We start from the raw sequence: 20,947 nt of genomic DNA on the forward strand, positions 1-20,947 counted from the left end.
CTGGTTCCATCTTCATAATTTCTTGCAAAACAATCTTCTTTCTGACTTTTCTTTTTCATTCAAGAATATTGTATTTGGTTTCTATGGTCATAAAGAAAACAGCTATTTCTTTTGATTGACTTAATGTTCATTTTGGCTAAATTCTACCTCCATAAATGTAAATTCTCTAATTGTAAACCTTATTTACCTGTTTTTATTCACAATATTAGGAAATACTCAATCTCCATCGCAAATTCAAGGAATTCTAAAGCTATGAAAACTGCAGCCTAAATCAACAAATATTTGTCTCTGTAAATAATTGTTTTTTTGTTGTAAATCTTTGTAATACATAATTTGTAATCCATCTCTTTGTGCTCCTCATTCTTTTTTCTGCTTTTATTTCCATCTATTGTAAAGAAAACGTTATCCTTTTCTGTATGTGGCCCCCCATGTTCTGTTTACTCAATAATAAGGGAAGAAAATGCATTTGCTCATTTAACACGTGTAATAACTGAGAATAAATTAATTAAACTTGTGTTGGTTTATGGGCTTGCATCTTCTCCTAAATCACACTTCCGGTTCCTGTGTGTCACATGACCAGTTCTCGGCTGTCATTTAGCCAGACACATCCAGCACCGTCAGCTTTCTCTGATCTTTCTCCGCACAATGGCAACACTCGTGGCAAACAGAGCTATGGATGTGAACGGCTTGGCTGGAGCTGCTAGGACACACACCCAGGCTGTGACCAGGAATTACATCTCCCAACCTCGGCTAAGTATGTTGCTATCGTTAGCAGGCTGCTGTTAGCTTCCTAGCGGCTAACAAGGTTGTTGTGTTGCGTTCAGGGCGCGGTAGCGGTGGGAAACGCTGCTATTATAAATGACTCCCAACTTAATCTAAAATGTAACCACAACCAGATACTGTCATCATGCAAGGTTTGCTGTATACAATGTATAAGTACAAGATTGTGGCAATTTAAGTGCTGACCTGTGACAGTTATACTTAGAATAACATGAGCTAATCCCATCGACATTTTTTATTTCCCGTAGACGTGAAGGTATCATACTTATGCTGTGTTTCTGAGTCCATTTGGTGGAAATACTTAACAGTCTTTATTTTTCCTGATAAGAGAATTGCTTTAATATAAATAGTTTGTGTTTAGGTTGACAGTGTAATTTGTTTTTAATGATCAGTGATTTGTTACCGCTGGTAAATGCATGCTAGCTGCAGCTAACAGTGGCTTAACCAGGACAAAATGTAACTGAGACAGTTCAACAGGATTTAATATATAATCATCGAGTTAACGACTGGTGTTGTGAATGTATGTAGTCTATTGATTAAATTTAGGGACTTGTATATTAATTTGCAAAAGCGGTTTCACAAACCAGAAGCAAATGTGTGTAGCAGCGGATTAGCTTTGGTGTCACCTGACCCGGATGAGAGTGGGGAAGCTGCAGAATCAGCTGAAACTTGAGCAGGGAATAAAAACAGATGGATGAATAAATGATTTATTCTCTGTTTTTCAACATATCATCGTATCGGGTCAGGTATTATGAGGTTTTCTGTTAGTTTGAGGCATAGAGCATGTAGAGGACACAGACAGGCGGCAGATGGATGATGGTCATGTGACTCATGTCACATGAGTGTTGCTCACGAAGCTTTTTCAGCCTCTGGTCCTTCTCCCCTGATACTGACTTTACAGCTTTTTATCCAAATTACTGGTCACAAATATTAATAAAATTGTAACAATATCTCTTTCTATATAAGTATATCTATATATGTTTATATAAAATAAACAATTTAAGGGAAGTTGATCCATTAAACCCCCCTAAAAATGAAAAAAAAAAAAAAAAAGTAACAAGCAACGGAGAAACATACCAAACAATCAAGAATTTGGTTAATCAGATATTATGATTTGTAAAAGTATCATAGGATTTTACAGAAAAATTTAAAAAGTATGCCAATGCCAAACTTGCATCTGTTTAAAAGGTGATGTTTAAAGTATATGATGTGACAGAACTTGAGCGTCTTCTTTTCTTCCAGACCCCCCGGTCAGTGTTTAACCGCAAGTTAAACACTGGGTGCGTGAATGAAAATATTTATTTTTAATCTGAACTGAACCATTTTAATTCAAAGTTTAAGTCGACTGAATAATTTCTTTTAATGTTTATTCTTCCTTCTTCTCTCTTTGTTTTTTATTTTTCCACTATATACTTTAATCAGTCTTAGTTTTTCTTCTTTTGTATTCTTCTTTCTTTATTCTTCTTCCATTTTATTTGTGTAAACTCCTTTTCTTCTTTTTCCTACTTCATCATACTTCTTTACTCTTTTTCTTCTTTTTTCCGCTTTCTTTTTTCCTAATCTTTTTTTATTTGTTCTTGTTCTGAGTCTTCATTTGGCTCATTCCTCTCTCTTCCTTCCTCTTCTTCTGCTTCTTTTTTTTTTTTTTTTTGTTACGTACATTCATGTAAAGTTTGAATAAACGCCCCTATTAAATCCAAAGGGAAAGTTTGTCCAAACTCTTGCCTGATAGTGTACTTTACAGCGGTCCCTCACCATATTGCGGTTCATCTTCTGTGGTTTTGCTGATATTTTTTAAATATGGCTCTGCATATTTAAGTGTATTTAAATTCTATTTTAACCATTCTATGTCCAAGTTTTCCAGTTGGAATCGGCCCACTGTGCTTTGTTACCTGATTGGGTTGGTAAAAATCTTTTCACTGTGTTTAATTTCTGTGAAAAACAACGTTCTAGGTGAGGGTGGGCATGCAGTGCCAGCAGAGAAGCTGGAATATATTTCATTGAGTGAATAATTTTAATGAAATTCACGTTGTTAAATATATGTTGGTTTTTGAGAGTGTATAAAGTGTGTGAAATGTTAAAAATGTTCATTATAGTTTGGGAAAGGTTTATAAACACTGAGGAGGGATAATTATGATTCAGCATCTATTTGAATTATGAAAAATAAGGTCTTTATTCATTTTTCCAAACCGCTTGGTCCGATTAAGGGTCACGGGGAAGCTGGAGTCTATCCCAGGCCGAAAGGCAGGTAGACCCGGTACAGGTTACCAGTCCATCACAGGGCCAACACATAGAGAAAAACAACCATTCACATTCACTCATAGAGACGATTTAATTAGCCAAACATAACGTAAACGCCACACAGAAATGGTGAAAGAAAGACCACCGTTTTAGAAAGCTACAACTGTGGCTACCCCTAGCAGTGGACACTTCCTGTATTTGGCTCGCTTGAAACTGAACAAGACCTGTGTTCGTAGGCAGGCGAAGTCCGCCTCTTTGGTCCGAATCAGAATTTATTTGGCGCATTTACATTTCCCCAAACGAAGCGGACTTTCCGAGCAAATGGACTTGGATTCAAATCAAAAAGGCTGATGCAAATGTGCCCTTAAGGACCTAAGGGTGCTGCTGCAGGGCCCTCCCCTATTCAGAAACACTTACAAGAGCCTGAGAGACTGTCCACATGCCACATTGCAGGAAAATGGATTATTTTAGCAATCTGTTCTTTCATCCACACAAAACTGGGGACTAGCCTCCATGAAACTGGTCCTGTCTGAAACCAGGTGCCGAGGTAGGTTGGTTTGAAACCCATACGGTCTGTGTTCCGTTAGGACAGTAGGTGTGTTTCCATTACACCTAGAATTGTGCAAAAACTAAATATTGCAATAAAAAAATGCAAATGGAAATGCCTAGTTTTTGAAAACGATCTCAAATATCGCTAAAAGGTTTTCACACACTCATGAGGTGATTTTTTTCGATGTTTCAAGACAGAAACATATTGCAAAAGTGTAATGGAAACGCTTTTCGCATTTACGTGTCCCCAGATGTGATGTGGGGCGTCAAGATACATTTACGATAAAGATTGCGCGGTGTGGAACAAACAGATTTCAGAATTTTGGAAAATAAAAAGAGTGAGAAAAGCTTTGAATAGTCGTAGCAAATTCTCAGCAGCAACTAGAAAACCCTAAAATAAATGTCTACCTTGCTTAAGCCGAAATTTGCGTATAATCTCGTGAGACAGATGTGATTTTACGAGAACTGAGGCTAATGCGCCAAACACTGTTCAATGGAAACAACTGCAAATCGCAATTGTTTGTTGAAGCGTACAAATGTTGATTTTATTTTACAAAAAAAATAGAACTAAAACAAAGCTAGTATAACCGCACAACTAGAGGATATGACGTCGATTATTTAACACAATTATCCAGTATTTATAAACAACGCTGCGCGTCGTGGTGTTCTAGACTCCATGTCGTGCGTTATAACCGTCTAATGTACGGTTCTGAGTTGTTTAATCCGCTTTTACGGCTTATATAGGAACTATTTTATGTTGGCCTGGATGTACGTTTTATTCCAAACAACCGCTGTCAGGCTGCAGCGCGTTTCTCTCATTCACCTGTTAAAAGACGGTTGATCTGAACCAGCTGGTTAACGCGTTGCTATGGCAACGCCCCGTAACGGAGGGGTATTAGTGTTTAACTCGCCGAACTATGTATAGGAAAATAATGCAGCTAGTTGTCACTGACAACGGTATAAACTATGTTTAGGTGAACTTCCACAACCTACTGCAGTTATTCTACATGGACCTGCAGCCGGAGCCGACTGAGACTGGCCGCCTGGGAGTGCTTTAGGACGGGAGAGGCTCCCGCTGCTCATTCCTTACAGTAACTGCAGAACAATATGTGCCTTCAAGTCAGTCGCCACAACACCAGAAAAGTCTCTAATAACTCCAGTAAAAGCTGCTAGATTTGTTGCTTTTAACAAAAAAAGCCAGATTTAGCGAGAAAGTCGCCAAGTTGGCAACAGTGTCTGAATGAAAGCAAAGCGGCTGTGGGAGGAGTTTACAGCACAGCCGCTTTTTTGTTTTGTCGTCCATTGTTATACGAAGAAGAACGTGACTTTTTCGTCGGTGCAAACAAATGTTTCTCTTTTGCTTTGTACCGATTCTTCAGCCGTCTTTTTCTAATGGTGGAGCCACCCCCATTGACTCGTGTTGCTGTGATCAGTTGTGAAGGTGGGGTGCAGCTGCTTTCACATTCGGTGGAAACCCATGGATGGGTCCCAGATCCCAGCTGCACTCAGAGCTACATGACCAGACTGAAGATAAAACATGCAAAGTTGTCATTAGCTGATTAATCAGAGACCTACTGGACCAGTTCACTTTAAAGTTAACACTAAATTTAGGTCTGTTCAGGTTTTGCCAGGAATGTTTTCTATTCCTTTTTCAATTGTTTTAAATGTGTTTTCCAGACATTATTGGAGCTTGAGTTTGCACTATTAACATATGTGTCTATTATTTGGTTCAGTGGTACACTAAAATCAATTTACATTAAACAATGTTGCTTTTTAGGATGGCTATTGTGCAATTAAAATGCAATTAACTGAGAATACTAAACAGCAAAGCATCTAATTAATTTGATTATTTTCAATCAAGTCCCATCCTTACCATTTGGCACATGTTGGCATTTTTTAGACACTTTGTTTTTCAGGTTTGTTGTTGAAGCCTTTTAAGACTGCATTGTTAAACAAAGCCTGAGCCTAAAAACCAGAAAGGTGATGTCCTTTTCTTTTCTTGTGCAAGTGTCAAAGAGGTAAGCATGGACTAAAAGCCTCTTGGCAAACTGGAAGGAAATGACTTAATGGAGTGCAGGCCATTGGAGAAATGAGCAGAGAGGATGCAATATGTCATGAAAAACATCAAAGCCATTCTCTAATTTTGTTGCTGCAGAGCAGCTTGCCTTTTTTCTCTGATCAAACACATTATCAAACAGCAGCTGCCCATTCTGATGATGAGCTGGCAATTTACAAGCAAATCATAATCTCACGTAAATGCCTGGAAACTTTTGATGTGATTCTCACATATCGCAGGGTTACCTTTCCAGCGTGTGTGGTGACCTGGCTACAGTGGATTATTATTATTTTTTCTTTCACAGTTTTCTCTTTGTGGGCGACTTTTACACCAGACGGGCTAAGGTCTGGTTTGGTCTACTTTTATATTTATCTAAGTCACTGCAGTAATGTGTCGGACCACCTTTGGTCCACTGCAGGAGGATTGTTGAGGCTGCACAAGATGATGCCTGTTAACCTGCTATGGTCAGTTTTCAGCCACTGTAGGATGCAGAGCTGGTTTCGCTGCACTGGTATCAGTGGTTTGTTATTGGATGTTCCTTCTACTTTGGTTACAAGTTTCTGTTGGTTGTTCACAATAGAAGTTCTTCTTTCAGTCTTTGGATCTCAACTGGTCCAGGCTAATGGTTTTCATTTCTGGTTCCAGTGGATGTTTTCCTTACTAGTTGTGGTTCTAATGGAGGTTTTTCTTTGTGGTTGTGGTTCTAATGGAGGTTTTTCTTACTAGTTGTGGTTCTGATGGAGGTTTTTCTTTGTGGTTGTGGTTCTGATGAAGGTTTTTCTTACTAGTTGTGGTTCTGATGAAGGTTTTTCTTACTAGTTGTGGTTCTGATGAAGGTTTTTCTTGTGGTTGTGGTTCTAATGGAGGTTTTTCTTACTAGTTGTGGTTCTGATGAAGGTTTTTCTTTGTGGTTGTGGTTCTGATGAAGGTTTTTCTTTGTGGTTGTGGTTCTAATGGAGGTTTTTCTTACTAGTTGTGGTTCTGATGGAGGTTTTTCTTACTAGTTGTGGTTCTGATGGAGGTCTTTCTTCCTGGTTCATATTAATAAAGCTAATTGAAAGATAAAATGAATCTTTTGGTCTCCTGTTGGAAGTGCATCATTTATAGTTGCTGAAATATGACCGATACTGCAGCATTTAGTTCAGGATTTTGCAGCAAACAGGAAGGTTTACCCCATCAGACCTTCTTTTATTTTCTTTTAAACATTGACAGGTGCAGCTACATCACTTCCAGCAAGTGTAGGAAATCTTAGTTTTAGATTAGAATGGCCATTTAGCAGGCAGCCTATAAGATCACGGTGGTGAGGTGCTTTTCATCACTATCGATTTGACAGAGCTCTAAGAGAAGCAGCTATTGAAAAGCCATGCCGAGACAGAGCAGAAAAATAAACAAATAAAGAGATTTCTTCTCAGACCTAGTCTTTTCTTTAAAGAGGCCTTTGTCTCTGTCATGTCAAATGCGACAAAAGCCATTAGCCCACGAAATGGCTGGTCTTTGTTTTAGTGGTGCATTCTGTCATTTAGTGCTATGAAAAGACAAGGAGCAAGGCACTATACTTCATTGTGAAGATTTAATTATTGGTAATAATGTAGTCATGATAAACAAATGTCTCATCTGTCAGTATGAAAGTAATTTCTATAAAATCAATGTGATTTTTGAAACACTTCCATAATCCACATTCTAATTAGGCTTAAGCAGCTAGCTTGTCAGTCGAAAAAAAGACTCCCGTGGGCGTTTGCCATTCTTTTCATGAAAAGACATTAAAATGTAGGCTAAGGGTTTAACACAGTTTCTGTCTGCTGCTTGAAGAGAAACCAATCCTCATGAACGGCTGGTGTGTTTGCGTGTTAGTTTCTGGTGTTTTTCAGTGCGAAATCCTGCCCATCATTTTGGAGAAGTTAAAATGTATTGTGTAATGTGGGTAATTCTGCTTCATACTGTGTAACCTCAAAACTGAGGACTTCACAGAAGTGTTGCGCTGCTGTTTAGTCCCTGACATGAGATCAGTGTCTGTGTGCTTCAGGCTTTTTGGGGTTGGCACTAACAGTAGCAACATCTCAGTCTATCTGCTGTTTTAACAGGAGTGTAACAATAAGATCTTCATCCATTCAGTCAGCGAACAGCATCAATACAAAACGTCTAAATACCAAAAGAACTGCTTGAAACCTGATGAGGAAAATGTGGGTAACTTAAGTTGAGATGAAGTGCTACTGGGGTTATTCTAGCAAGGTTGTGAAAAAATTTTGTCAACTCAAAAAAGGGGAAAGTTCCTTCCTGATTTCATTTCTTCAAATGGTAATATATTTTGTCAGGTGTCTTTTCTGTGATTTTAAACTTCAACATTCAGAAAGTGGTTCAGTCTGACTTTGTTTATTCTAAATCAGGAAGAAAATCAATTAGGATATTTTGCAGAGCATTAGGGTAGGTTGTGGGACTCGGTATGATTAGGTGGGGAGTTCAGAGAATTGTACCACCTTCCTTTTGGTTTGTTTTCACACTGCGCCTGATTCAAGCGACCAAATCACCTGGACAATATCATGCAGTTACAACAACTGGTCAGTAGGGGACGGTATTCCCCGGAATGATCTCTGACTTCCAAGAAAGAAAAACAAATCCTGCTCATTGATAGGCCAAGACTGAAAGCGTCTCGTTCACTGCAAGTAAAAAAAAACAAAAAAAAACAGAACAACATAATTTCCTGCAGTCTGTCTGGTGTTCCAACCTGATCTGGTTTTACCAGCATGTCCAGTATGAGCAGCAGCCAGATATCCACCATGTTGATCTTTTCTTCACTGGATCATTCGTTTGCTTTCACACTGGCATTCAGTGGTTTCCTTTTAACACACCCTTCACGGATAGTCCAGTCCATTTCCAACTGGTGCGGACCAAAGAAGCAAACTATGCTTGTAAATAGAGCGGGGGGATATGAAGATAGATATCCTTTGGACAATAGAAAATATCTATAATTTCACATGAGGCTCTATCGTTCACGCCACGATAAGGTGCTTTACTGCAGTACTTTACATCAAGATGCACTTTACAGCATGCACGCTGCAATACATAAACCAACATAGAGGAAGAGGGTTACAGACTTCACTAAAAGATGACCAGCCAACCAAAACCGATGAGCTTGTTAATAAAAGAGGGGAAATTTCTGTTGCATGGATGCGGTTTGGATATAAAAAAACTACGTGGAACCGACAACAGACTAGCTCACAGTCCCAACGACGGACTCCTACACAACTCATTTTATCACCTGCGCAAGAGTCTGGACAGAGAAAACAGAGTCAACAAGCAAAAGCAGCGTCAAGTGGAGGCGAAAGCTCATAATGAACTTCAGACACAAACGCTGCAACAGATATTTACCTGTGCAACGCCATACGGCCATAGTTTCCCAACATCACTGATGTTGTTGCCAAGCACATCTGACACATAACTAATGACTGACACAACATTACACAGAGTTTTATATCGTTATGTATATCGTTATGGGGATATAAAATTAGTGATATCTGGATATGAGGTTTTGGTCATATCGTCCAGCCCTAGTTGTATACTGGGGGTCTTGGTCCGCTTGTGATTTCTGGTGCGTAGCGGTGACTGTGTGAAAGCAAACTGTGCATTGAGTGTGTTTCTTGTGCTGTTCCGAGTCTGACCACATTTCTGTACGTTCATTTTGATCCGTGTAGCTTGGCTGGTCAGAAGGAGCTGCCTCAGTGCTCCGCTTGCAACCACCTCAGGATTATTAAATGTTTTTGAAAAGTTTTCAAACATTTAATAGTTCTGTTAGAAGCACAAAGCATTATTTACTGATTTGAAAAGAAAAATTCATCATAAAAAACCCATTACAGCTTTCTTTTTCTATTTTTTTTGGGTCATTCCACAAACATGTGAAAAGCAGAAAGGATTGTCCTGCCTCGAACTTTCTGACTATTATTATTGTTGTTGCTGTTCATGTGAAGGTTACCTCAACAGCATCGCTATGCCAGTAGCCTTGTGAAGGTTTCTTTTTGATGCTTTTACTCTACCTTCAGCCATGTTTCTGCAACACTACCAGGTAGAATTAAATTTGGCCTGGCAGATGGTAATGCCCTGGCAAAATCATTAGCCATTACACTAACTTCCTGCATTTTCCAGTCAGTTTGAAGCCTAGCAAAACGTTTGAGCCCCTGGTACTCTTCTGGACAACCACTCCTCTCCTTACTTCTGTGTTTTGATCTGCACTCTTGCAAGATCTTGCAAGCTACATAGAAAATGCAGGGAAAACATTGAATACTGTGAATTTTTTAGCTAATTTCAAATAGATCTGGTCTAAAACCTGATTCCTGTCCTTGTTTTTATGACACAGTGAAACTTTTCTTTTTTTGAGCCAGCGTGTTGTATGGCATTTCACACTTGCAGAATTAGCTCAATGCCTTTCAGTTATTTCCCACCTGAGGTCGAAACCAGACCTCCAGTGCATTATTTCTCCTGGTATATACTGAAGAAAAAAATTTAGGTTATTTGCTTTCTTTTATGATGTCTTAAGGATCCATTCACATCCGCCTTTTTTATGCGAATCCTCGTCCGTTTGCTTGGAAAGTCCGTTTCATTTGGAGATGTGAATGCGCCAAATGAATTCTGATTCGGATCAAAGAAGCGGACTCAGACCGCTTACAACTGCAGGTCTTGGTCCGTTTCAAGCGGACTGCATACAGGAAGCGGACTACAAAGTCACAAAAAAGTCACTTCCTACATTTGGCATAGTATTGCATTGTGGGTAAATACATAGCAATGGCGGTAAGAGCCCTCTGCTTCTGTTATTCATACTGCTTTATGGTATTAATAATGGTATGTGTGAAATTTAAATGTATATATGTATAAAAGCCACAAAGAAATTCACTAATAAAGACTACAGTGCAATTTAAGTACATTTAGGGTGCATTCCCATCAGGATAGTCCGCTAGACTTGGGGTCTTGGCTCAGTTGTACGAGGGTGTATCCATGCAGACGAAGATCGCGTTCATGCTGCACTTTAGTCAAAAGAGACAAACCATTAGAATAATATATCCCCATTACAAGGTGGTGCTGCACAAGAATTTAGCAAAAGAGAGGACAAGACCCGTGTGAAGAAGAACACTATCATTGTTTTGGGTTTTTTATTGTGTCTTATGCAAGTATACTGCAGAAATACACTGCAACTATGGATGCAGTGAGAACAACAGACGAGGCAGAGGACCCTTAACGCCATCGCTATGTATTTACCCACAATGCAATGCTACGTCACATGCAGGAAGTGACTTTTTTTGTGGTCCACTTTGTGTATTTGGCCCACTTGATTTGGACTGAGATCCTCATTTGTAGCTGGGGCGAGTCCATTTTTTTTATCCGAATCAGAATTTGTTTGACGCATTCACATTTCCCCAAACGAAGCGGACTTTCCGAACAAACGGTCCTGGATTCGAATCCAAAAGGCTGATGTGATTGTGCCCTAAGTTTTGTACTGAGATGTTGAGCTTCAGAGCTGTGAAAGAAACAGAAACTAACATAAACTAACATTTCATCTTTCTGGGTCCTTCTCCTCATTTAGTCTCCTGCTCGCTCTACTTTCCTCTGTTGGTACCCCACAGGTTCAAGTGGGCTTGAGTGGGCGAGCCTGAGTGTTGTCAACAGTGATGTTGTTGTACAGCTCAGAGTTAATTCAGATTTTATGAGCTACAGCTGAGACTGACCATGAGATAACTGGTAATATCAGACCAGTGAGAAATTAGCTGTTAAAGTCCCAGCTATAACTGGGACTGCCTGCTGAGGTACATATTCTCTGCATTAGTATCTCAATTGCAAAGACAATATAAAGTGTAAGTAAAACTCATCAATACTTGAAAGAAATGCTAATTAAAGTATAACAACGTATAAAAAGTAAATAATAGATCAAAATAAATATTTTTAAATCAAATAATTGGTCTAGAAATTATCTGAGGTGTAATAGAATTCAGCGTATAGTTTATACATTGTCATCGTCTTAAAATAATGGCTTATGGGAATCTTTTGCAAGTTTTTCTATAAAACCAAAGATTGAATTCTTTTAGATTTCTGTTTTTAGACACATTTGAAAAACATACTTTTACTACTGTTTTAAGATGTTGGCGATTATAATAAAATGTAATGCAAAACATCCTGCATTAAAAGTAATATTTTTTTCAGGCCAAGTAAAGTCAGCCTTGAGTTGCATGTTTAGCATGAATTTAATAATGATGGGGCAACGTTTGAAAATGGGTTTGACTGTGTGGGATTGGTTGGGGCAGGTAAGATTATTTTATACATGTGGGACCCACTGATTGGGGGGGGGGGGGGGAAACCAAGCAACAACCTTCAGCAGTTAAAGTAACGTCTATGCGGAATTGCCAAAAACTGCAGTTCCCCCGTCATCCACTAGGGGCTCCAAAATAGAACAAATCTCCATCGACTCCCTTGTTAAAAAGATCAAATTCACAGCAGAAATAAACATGTTTACAGCCTGGTTAAAAAAAACATTTTCAGTTTAATAAGTCAGGTTTACCTTCATGACAACTGTGGAGGGGTTAATTTTTTTTCTAACTCGCCCGTTTAAAAGTAATTTAATCTCAAAATTCAGCATATTTAGTGGTGTGTCCTTTTGATTCACAGGTGCCCAATCTCCCACTTAAACGATGAGCAACACAACAACCGCGGCTTTTAGCCGGTTAACAGCGTGACTTGGGTTTAGCCTGGTTACCTCTGTTAGCTAGTTAGTTCCTGTTAGCTTAGCTACAGGCAGGTTGGCTTTTGCTAGATGTCAATCATCCACCCCCCTCTCAGCTCTATGTCTTTGCCCTTTTTTTGTATTTTCTGAGAGAGACGACACGGAAAATGTGTAAAAATGCTGAATTTCGAAATTAAATTACTTTTAATTGGGTGAAAAAAAAATCCCCCCCCCCCCCCCCCCCCCCCCCCCCCCCCACACACACACACACACACACACACACACAACACAATAATCATGAAGGTAAACCTGACCTATTAAACTGAAAATGGATTTTTGAACCAGGCTGAAAAAAGGTTTATTTCTGCTGTGAAATTGGTCTTAACATGGGAGTCTATGGGGATTTGCTCTGTTTTGCAGCCCCTAGTGGATGAAGGGGGAACTGCAGTTTTATGCACTTCTGCATAGGCTTCACTTTTAACCACCGGATACTCATCCATCTTTCATATACGGTCTATGATCTGTTTGCGTAGCTTGTGTGTAAAATGCATTAGCTCATCAAAATCCTTTTCAATGAGCCGAGAAAGGTGGAAAGAAATGGTTGCATTTTCCAGCAACTCATTCAACATACTTATTCTGGTAAAAGTAATCCGTAAGATGACCCTTGCCACTACAAGGTGAATCAGTTGTTTTAAGGAGACGTGTTACATTGAAAGATGAAATAAAATGATCCCCAAAATTTGAGTGTTGGGCGCCATTTAACTTCCTGTGTTTGACTAACTTTAACTTGACATGAAAAATTTGAAGGCCGTGTGTTTTTTTGTTTTTTTTGCTCACGGTGATTGTGTGTTGTTGGGGGTGAAGGCTGGTCGGTGTTAGGCCGTTGGTCTTCCCATGTCCAGTAGGACTGTGGGAATACCTTGAAGTAGCGGCTGAGGCGTGATTGTGGGGCTCCACATCACAGCAGCCACTGCTTTGTAGCGTTCATTGACTGTCAGAATGATGATGCGCTCCCATCTCCATTCAACTCCCCCCTCTCCTCCCTTTGAGTCCCCCCTTCCTCCTCCCCTCCCTCTTTCAACTGGGAAATTGAATTGTGTTGGAATGCTCTGTGCCTCTTTTCTTTGGCACTTGAATGGGCTCTTTAGTATTTCACACCAAGGTGTCCTTCAGGGTGCGAGGTCAGGCTACCAAAACAGCTTCTAGTGGCGGATTAGGACCAATTAACATCTTTGTACACAAAGGGCTCTGGCAGCTGAACAGGCTGCAGTGTGACCCACACTGCTGTTGCATGCCAAGCCAGGGGACTGCTGCACTTGAGCTGAAGTAGCAAAAGAGGGGTGGAGAAAGTTTTCCAAACCTAATGGGAAATGTTGCTCCTTCACATCTCACGAACATATAGCCCATTGAGCAGTTGTTACCTTGTGAAATTAGAGAGCAAACCATGCACTTCATCATCATATTGTACATAAGAGGGTACCTTGAACTATCCTGTCTTTTTTTTTTTTTTTTTCCCTTCCTCTTCTTCCCCAATTCAATGCGGAAAACTATGTGGAGCCAGTTTTTGGCTGAACCACACTGCTGAATAGATGATTAGAGGAAGTCTGTATGTAAAAGTTTTACATTTATTTAATACCAGAGAAAAATTCAATTGTTTGTCGGACCAAAAACCAGTCTGCTTAAAATGAATTTAAACTACTGGTGGACGATGTATAGAATATACTCAGTGTATCCTGAGTGGAATATAACATACCATATATATATATATATATATATATAATATATATATATATATATATAAATATAAATGGAGTGCAAATGGTTATATGTGTTATGTGTGTTATCCTCTGTGTCCTGGTTCACAGAGGATGTACCATATACATACAACTTCTGGTCCAACTAGCTGGTCAAGTTTTGCAAAGGATTTTCTTTATTCACAGTTTTGTTTCTGGCACAGCAGACAGACGTCACAGACAGGAGGAAAACGTCTCTACTGCCAGTGTGTCCATTTTGGGAGCGTTTTAAAAAAGCACATATTTTGTATGTTGTACAGGTGGTTGACGCAACATAAATTCCAACGTACACTCCGTCTGCTTGTGTGTGTGTGTGTGTGTGTGTGTGTGTGTGTGTGTGTGTGTGTGTGTGTGTGTGTGTGTGTGTGTGTGTGTGTGTGTGTGTGTGTGTGTGTGTGTGTGTGTGTGTGGCACACCTGTATGCATGTTGTGAGACATGACGTGAGGTAATTACATGTGGAATAAAAATGATAATTATAATCATCGTTCTAATGATAAAAATATAAATGATCAAACGTTTGTAGCAGAAACAGAACCTGGAATAACTTCTGTTCTGATCTGGAGCAAAATATAAACCTGGATAATAATTCCTTTCTAATGACTCCTTCTGGTGTCCTTTTACATACGATGAAGTCAACATTTACAGTGAGATGTTTGTGACTTATTGGCGACCTGTCCAGGGTGTACCCCTCCTCTCGCCCAACGATTGCTGGGATAGGCTCCAGCTTCCCTGCAACCCTCAGTTTGAACAAGCAGTAAAGAAAATGGATCGATGTTTATGGCATACAAAATATCAGGATAAAGCCCAAAAATATCACAAACTCAGTTATAGGCCGTATCGCCAGGCCCAGTTTGGAGACGTTGACCACCACTGGTGCTTGTCATGCGGTAGTTGTCCCAAAGCGGTGATGAAACAACATCCTTGTTAACGCTCCCCAGTAATTCACACATCTGTGTGTGCGTGTTTGCGTGTGTGTGTGTGTGTGTGTGTGTGTGTGTGTCACCTAAAGTCAGTGTTGCAGGGTGAGCTGAGTGACAACGACCCCATTGTGGTTTCTACGGTGGAGGCAGGTTGAGTGTGAGCACACACAGCTGGGATAACCAGTGTAAAGTGGGAAAACCATTTTTTCTGTCTAGTAAGACACCTGAGGTGAAGAGATCTGCTGATACTGATCTGATGTCTGTGATGAGAAGTCTATCAAATTTATACATTTAAATCAATTGCATTTAAGTTTTAATATCTTATTGTAGCTTTAATTCCGTGTTCAGCATCGGTTAAACCATAAAACCTGCATTAACTCATGAAAACAATGATTACCTCAGAATTTTTGAATAAAGAAATAAAATAAATTCTATTGCAAGTCCTTATTAAGCGTTTTTTAAATCAGATTTTATGTCCTCTTTCAGCTGCAACAGTCTGACAGCCATAACCCATCTGTAGTCTCTCACGCAGAGCTGGCCTGTCAGGCTAATGGGGGTAAAATGCAGGTGTGTGTGTGTGTGTGTGTGTGAAATGGCTGCAGTACTGTAGCACATTGACAGCTTATTTTGTTGGCCCATGCCTAATTAGTGGCATAGTGGTTGCACCCTGCTAAGCGTTGGTGCTTTATGTTCGTACCAGTCTGCTCTAATTTTGCTGCGCCTTTGATATCGGCCTCAGGATTGATGGTTCGCAGCATAAAGAGAAACACCAGACCATGATAGAAAACGCAGCGTTACAATGCCAACACGTTCAGACCCTCCTCCACTCTCACGCTTTTGCTTTTTTTACTTCTCCCCTATGTGCAGAGTAAGGGAGCCCCAGTAGGACAATCTTTATAAACCATGTATTCGTCTCCGCAGTGAAGCTTGTTTAAGCATGTTTTTTTTATTTCTTTTTATTTTCTGGGTAATTTTTTTTTTCTTTTTAAAGTGTCAATGTTACAGTTAATTAAACTTAGTCTTTATTTTCCAGTGAACTTGTATTTTCATGTCTGAATACACCATCCTGTCACTTTGTTTATGACCCCGCAGGTCTGAAAAAGGCCTGCGAGTCATTCAGGTTTTTAGTCAGAAGCTCATCTTGTTTCAGTTCCTTATTTTTAATCCAACGAGTTCAAAAAGTTCCCCATTAAAAGCTGCAGAGCCTCCCTGGATTTATCTCCATCATTGCTTTCCCTGCTGACTCATCATGATGCTGCCACCGCCATCATGATTCAACCTATTTAATTCCTCTGTCATGTAAACCTTCATTCCGCTCTAAGTTAATTCTGGTCGTTCTGAGCATGCTCGTTACCTTGTCCTGTCCCGATGACGCGTGTTGTTTTACCTCCCGTGTTCGGTGGTCTATCTTTCTTCTCCTTCTCAGTTGCTGCAGAAAGTGAAGTAGTATGCTCGTGTTGAGCTGCTACTTCAAACTTTTAATAAAAATAGCGGCGAAACTGGTGCTTATTATGTAGTTTTTACAAGTTACGACATGAAAAGACGAGAAGCAGGAAGTTAACTTTGTTTATTTCCGGTATATGTCATACGTCACATCCACCCTCTGTCCAATCACAACCCTTCCCAACCCGCCGCTCTGAAGAGGCGTTAAAGATGTGTTTCATGTAAACGTTCATTCAGAATTATTATTTTCATGTAAACTCGTAGAAGAATACGTTGATTCCGAATTATTAATTCAGAATTAAAAAACATCACGTAACCGTAGCCAGAGTGGGATTATCATCGACCTGATTGGTCCTTTTATGTCCTCAGTGACGGTGTCGGTCCTCTCTTTCAGCCTACTCCACCGTGTCGGGTGTAAACGGACCGCTGGTCATCCTGGACAATGTGAAGGTAAGACTGTCCTCATATAGTCGCTTCACTTTATTCATCACTCAGCCAGCAGATGCCAGTAGTCTAAACCAACACTTTGTTTTATCTCGTCAGTTTTTTTTAGCTGCATCTCTGATCTTAATGTGTGTTAAAAATGTTTGTTTTAGTTCCCCAGATATGCTGAAATTGTTCATCTGACCCTCCCGGACGGCACCAAGCGGAGCGGGCAGGTTCTGGAGGTGATTGGTAGTAAAGCCGTGGTCCAGGTGAGAATCGCGATGTGATGAGCGAGAGAAGCTGGAGTCATCAACCATCTTCCATTTTAACGTGCGGGACTCCACTAGATCATCATAGTTATCATTTTAATCTGGATTATATCCCTTCAGGTTTACAATCCAGCCACAAAACTTTGTTTATTCAGAGACTCTTTGGTAAATCCACAATGATTCACGATCTTCGTCTTCATCATCATTTATTTAAATCAGTCACAAATACTTCATTTATAGTTCATTCCTCATCGAGCCAAAGCAGGCAGAAGCAGAACGCTTGTATGCCTACATAAATACACACCTACCTTTTATTTATCACATTTTCATCGCTAACGCTACCCTGTTGCTCAGAAACATCTATTTCCTAGCATCTTCCTTGTTGAACTAATTGTTTATTTATGTACCTTAAGTTCTACAACAGATTCAATTCAATTAAACTTTTATTTGTATAGCGCCACTTCACAACAACGTTGTCTCAGGACACTTTACAGACACATCATTTCAAGTCAATTCATACATATCCTATAATAGAAACCAACTGATTGCATCGAGTCATGACTTGGATCCAATCCTCCATCCTGAGCTGCACGCGGCGACAGTGGGAAGGAAAAAACTTCCCTTTAACAGGAAGAAAACCTCCGGCAGAACCCGGCTCAGGGAGGGCAGCCATCTGCCTCGACTGATGAGAAACGCATTCGTACACTTTCAGCTTTTAATAACAAACTATCTTGAAGAATTGTTTTGGTAACCAAATTCTTTTATTTTATTTTATTTTCTCTATAACTGATAATGAAGCTTAACTGCCAGGTTATATTCCTATATATATTCCTCTCATGGCCATGCTTATTTCTTTTCTATTCTCATATGTATGCCTATAAAAACTGTTCATTGTCTTAACTCGCTGTCATCACTGTTTTTATGTTTGTCAGATCTCATATTTGCAATAAAAAAATAAAAGACGTCTAAAAACTTTCCACCAATCAGAGAGCTCAGGTTGACTGTAACATCCAATCAGGAGCAGCCAAAGATCAACACGTGAGCAGAAAAGAAGGAAAATAATGATCCTTTGTGTCTGGAATGAAGCCGCGAAGACGTTTCTGATGCGCAGCGATGAACTCCTGACATTTTTGTGAGATTTGATGTAATTTGACGTAACAACTGTTAGAAAATGACGTTGGCTGCGTTGTTTTGTTTCAGGTGTTTGAGGGAACGTCCGGCATTGACGCCAAGAAAACTGCCTGCGAGTTCACCGGTGACATCCTGCGTACGCCGGTGTCTGAAGACATGCTGGGTAAGATCAGCTGATCGGCACGCCGCCGTCCCTGATCAACCTCACATGGCTCCACAGCTCCGCTTTAGTTTGCCTTTCCATCATATTATCTGTTTGACGTCCGGAAGCCTGAGTGCTGCGTTTCCCTTTGTGCTAATTTAACCTGAGCTAAAACGATGATCAAACCTTTTACTAGAATGTTCTTGAACGTGTTAATCAGTGTGATTATCTCAGTACAGCACAAGGTTACAGGCAAGCAGGAAGAAAAGCTGTTTTTGTTTGTGAAGTATCATTAATCACGTCCCTGAATTTCTAATTATTTGTACTTGTAGGTTAAATGGAGCTCTGCTTACAGTATCTGTTTGGAGCCTGATAGCAAACAGAATAGATCCAACCTGGTGGAGTGTCCTAATGCATTGTATTTACTGATGGTTTCAGGAAATATCCTTGAACTTAACTTCCACATGAATCAGAAGAGTTGATTGATTTATTCATTTATTTTGCTTGGCTTAAAGAGAAACTCTTCCTTTCAGGACGCGTTTTCAATGGATCGGGTAAACCCATCGACCGCGGGCCCATTGTTCTGGCGGAGGATTACTTGGACATCATGGGTACGACCTCTTTTTTTTTTTTTAGTTTGATTTGTGGAATATTTGCCAGAATGCTAATTTAATAACATACTTTCATACAGAATTAAAAGCAGAGTTTTGCAGAGAGGAGTTTATCTGAAATAATCTCCCTGGTTCTAGTAAAACTAAATGTAACGCTTCTTCCTTCCTCTTTAATGGTGGATCAGAGCTGTGAGGATTGGGATCTGTTTGTTTGTTTGGTTCTTTTAGACACTAAAAAATGATTCACTCTGAATTTTTCTGCTTTATGGGGAGTTCATGTCTGGCTCACGTTGCAGCATTTTCATTCATTTTGATTTAAATTTTCCTGGAAAAGAAGTAAACCGAGTTGAATGATTTATAAATGTCGTTGAATGATTTATAAATGTTGTAAAGTAGAGTTCCCAGTAGAGCATAACCAACATGTCAGAAGCTGAACCTGACACATGAACAACATCAGCTGATTGTGAATCTGATGGCAGCAACACATCTGTAAAGGCTGGAAGAGCAAGCGGTGCCCATCAGAAACAACTTCTGCAGCATTCTGCAGTAAAACGACGGGGATAAAAGGAGCATTTCAGAGAGGCAGAGTCTCTCAGATGGAAAGATGGACAGAGGTTCTCCAGTCTGATACAAACTGGGTGTAAAATGTAGAAAAATGTTCCTCAAACTTTGAAGATTCAGAGAATTAGGAGGAATCTCTGTGTGCAGGGGACAAAGCTGGATGCTGATGTTCTTTATTAAAAGCAGACTTTGGACATGGACTCAGGAAAACTTCCAGAAATCACTGTGAACACAGTTCACCCTGAAGTCCACAGATGCAGGTTAAACTCTGTCATGCAGAGAAGAAGCCAGATGTGAAGAGGATCCAGACCCGTCTTCTCTGGACCAGAACTCATTGAAAATGTTCTGAAGCAAAGTGGGAAACAGAACAGTAAGGACTGCAAACTCAGACCGTTGCAGTCATTTATCTACTGTAGCTGTCGGCTTGAACATGTGACTGACTGTATGTTAGAATAGAATTAAAATAGACTTGTTAAAAAATATTTATTTTAAAATAAGAAAAATCCATTATAAAAATGTATCATTTTAATAGTTTTTGTTCACGTTTTTATGTCTTCTTGGGCATCATAGCAGCCGAATGATGGTCTGTCCACTGTGTTGTTTTAGTTTTCTAATCGAAACAAGAAAAATGACGAACAAAAAAAGTTTAGTACTTTTTTTTTTGTTTTTAGTCGAGAAAAATCAGCAATATTAAAGAATTGGGAAAATCGCAATTTAAATCGAATGGAGATGAAAGCATGTCGTGAATTTCATGAGAAAATTATAGAAAAGTGAAACGGACTTATGCAGTTTTTATTTATAATCCAAAGTAAAAATCCAAATCTGTTCATGTTCGTCCAGGTCAGCCTATTAATCCTCAGTGCCGTATCTACCCCGAGGAGATGATCCAGACCGGCATCTCTGCCATCGACGGCATGAACAGCATCGCCAGAGGACAGAAGATCCCCATATTTTCAGCTGCTGGGTTACCCCACAACGAGGTGAGGCGGACTGCTGCTGAATAACCCCAGCTGGGTTTCTGGGATTGAAACTGGCTCCAGACTTACTGTATTTCTAGATCTGTCACTAAAATCTTCTTTTTTCTGGAACACAGAAAGGATTGATTGAAACAAAAACAAACTCCTTAAGCTGCTTGGAAACTAAAACAGGATCTGTTATTTCCAGCTGCATTTGTTTTGTTTGCTGTTTTGGCCGCTGTACAGATGTAATCACAGCTTTGGAAATATTCCCCCCCCCCCCCCCCCCCAAAAAAAAACACAAAATAAATAAATATTATTCCCATAAAGCATCCATAATATTCTGTGAAACCGTATTGATGGATCCA

The 20,947-nt window shown here is 39.7% G+C and overlaps 1 protein-coding gene across 1 annotated transcript in view; it reads left to right on the forward strand.

Annotated features, from left to right (window-relative positions):
* The first annotated feature begins 598 nt into the window (after positions 1-598).
* The window catches only part of atp6v1ba (ATPase, H+ transporting, lysosomal, V1 subunit B, member a), a 47,435-nt gene continuing 27,086 nt past the window's right edge, over positions 599-20,947 (forward strand). Inside the window, exons 1-6 of the mRNA XM_079248364.1 lie at positions 599-754; positions 16,878-16,933; positions 17,080-17,178; positions 18,379-18,472; positions 18,985-19,062; positions 20,464-20,603. Coding sequence (XP_079104490.1) covers positions 646-754; positions 16,878-16,933; positions 17,080-17,178; positions 18,379-18,472; positions 18,985-19,062; positions 20,464-20,603 — 576 coding nt within the window. The 5' untranslated portion in view covers positions 599-645. The remainder of the gene's footprint in view (positions 755-16,877; positions 16,934-17,079; positions 17,179-18,378; positions 18,473-18,984; positions 19,063-20,463; positions 20,604-20,947) is intronic.

This window comes from Telmatherina bonti, assembly GCF_933228915.1.
Source record: "Telmatherina bonti genome assembly, chromosome: 11".
NCBI lineage: Eukaryota > Metazoa > Chordata > Actinopteri > Atheriniformes > Telmatherinidae > Telmatherina > Telmatherina bonti.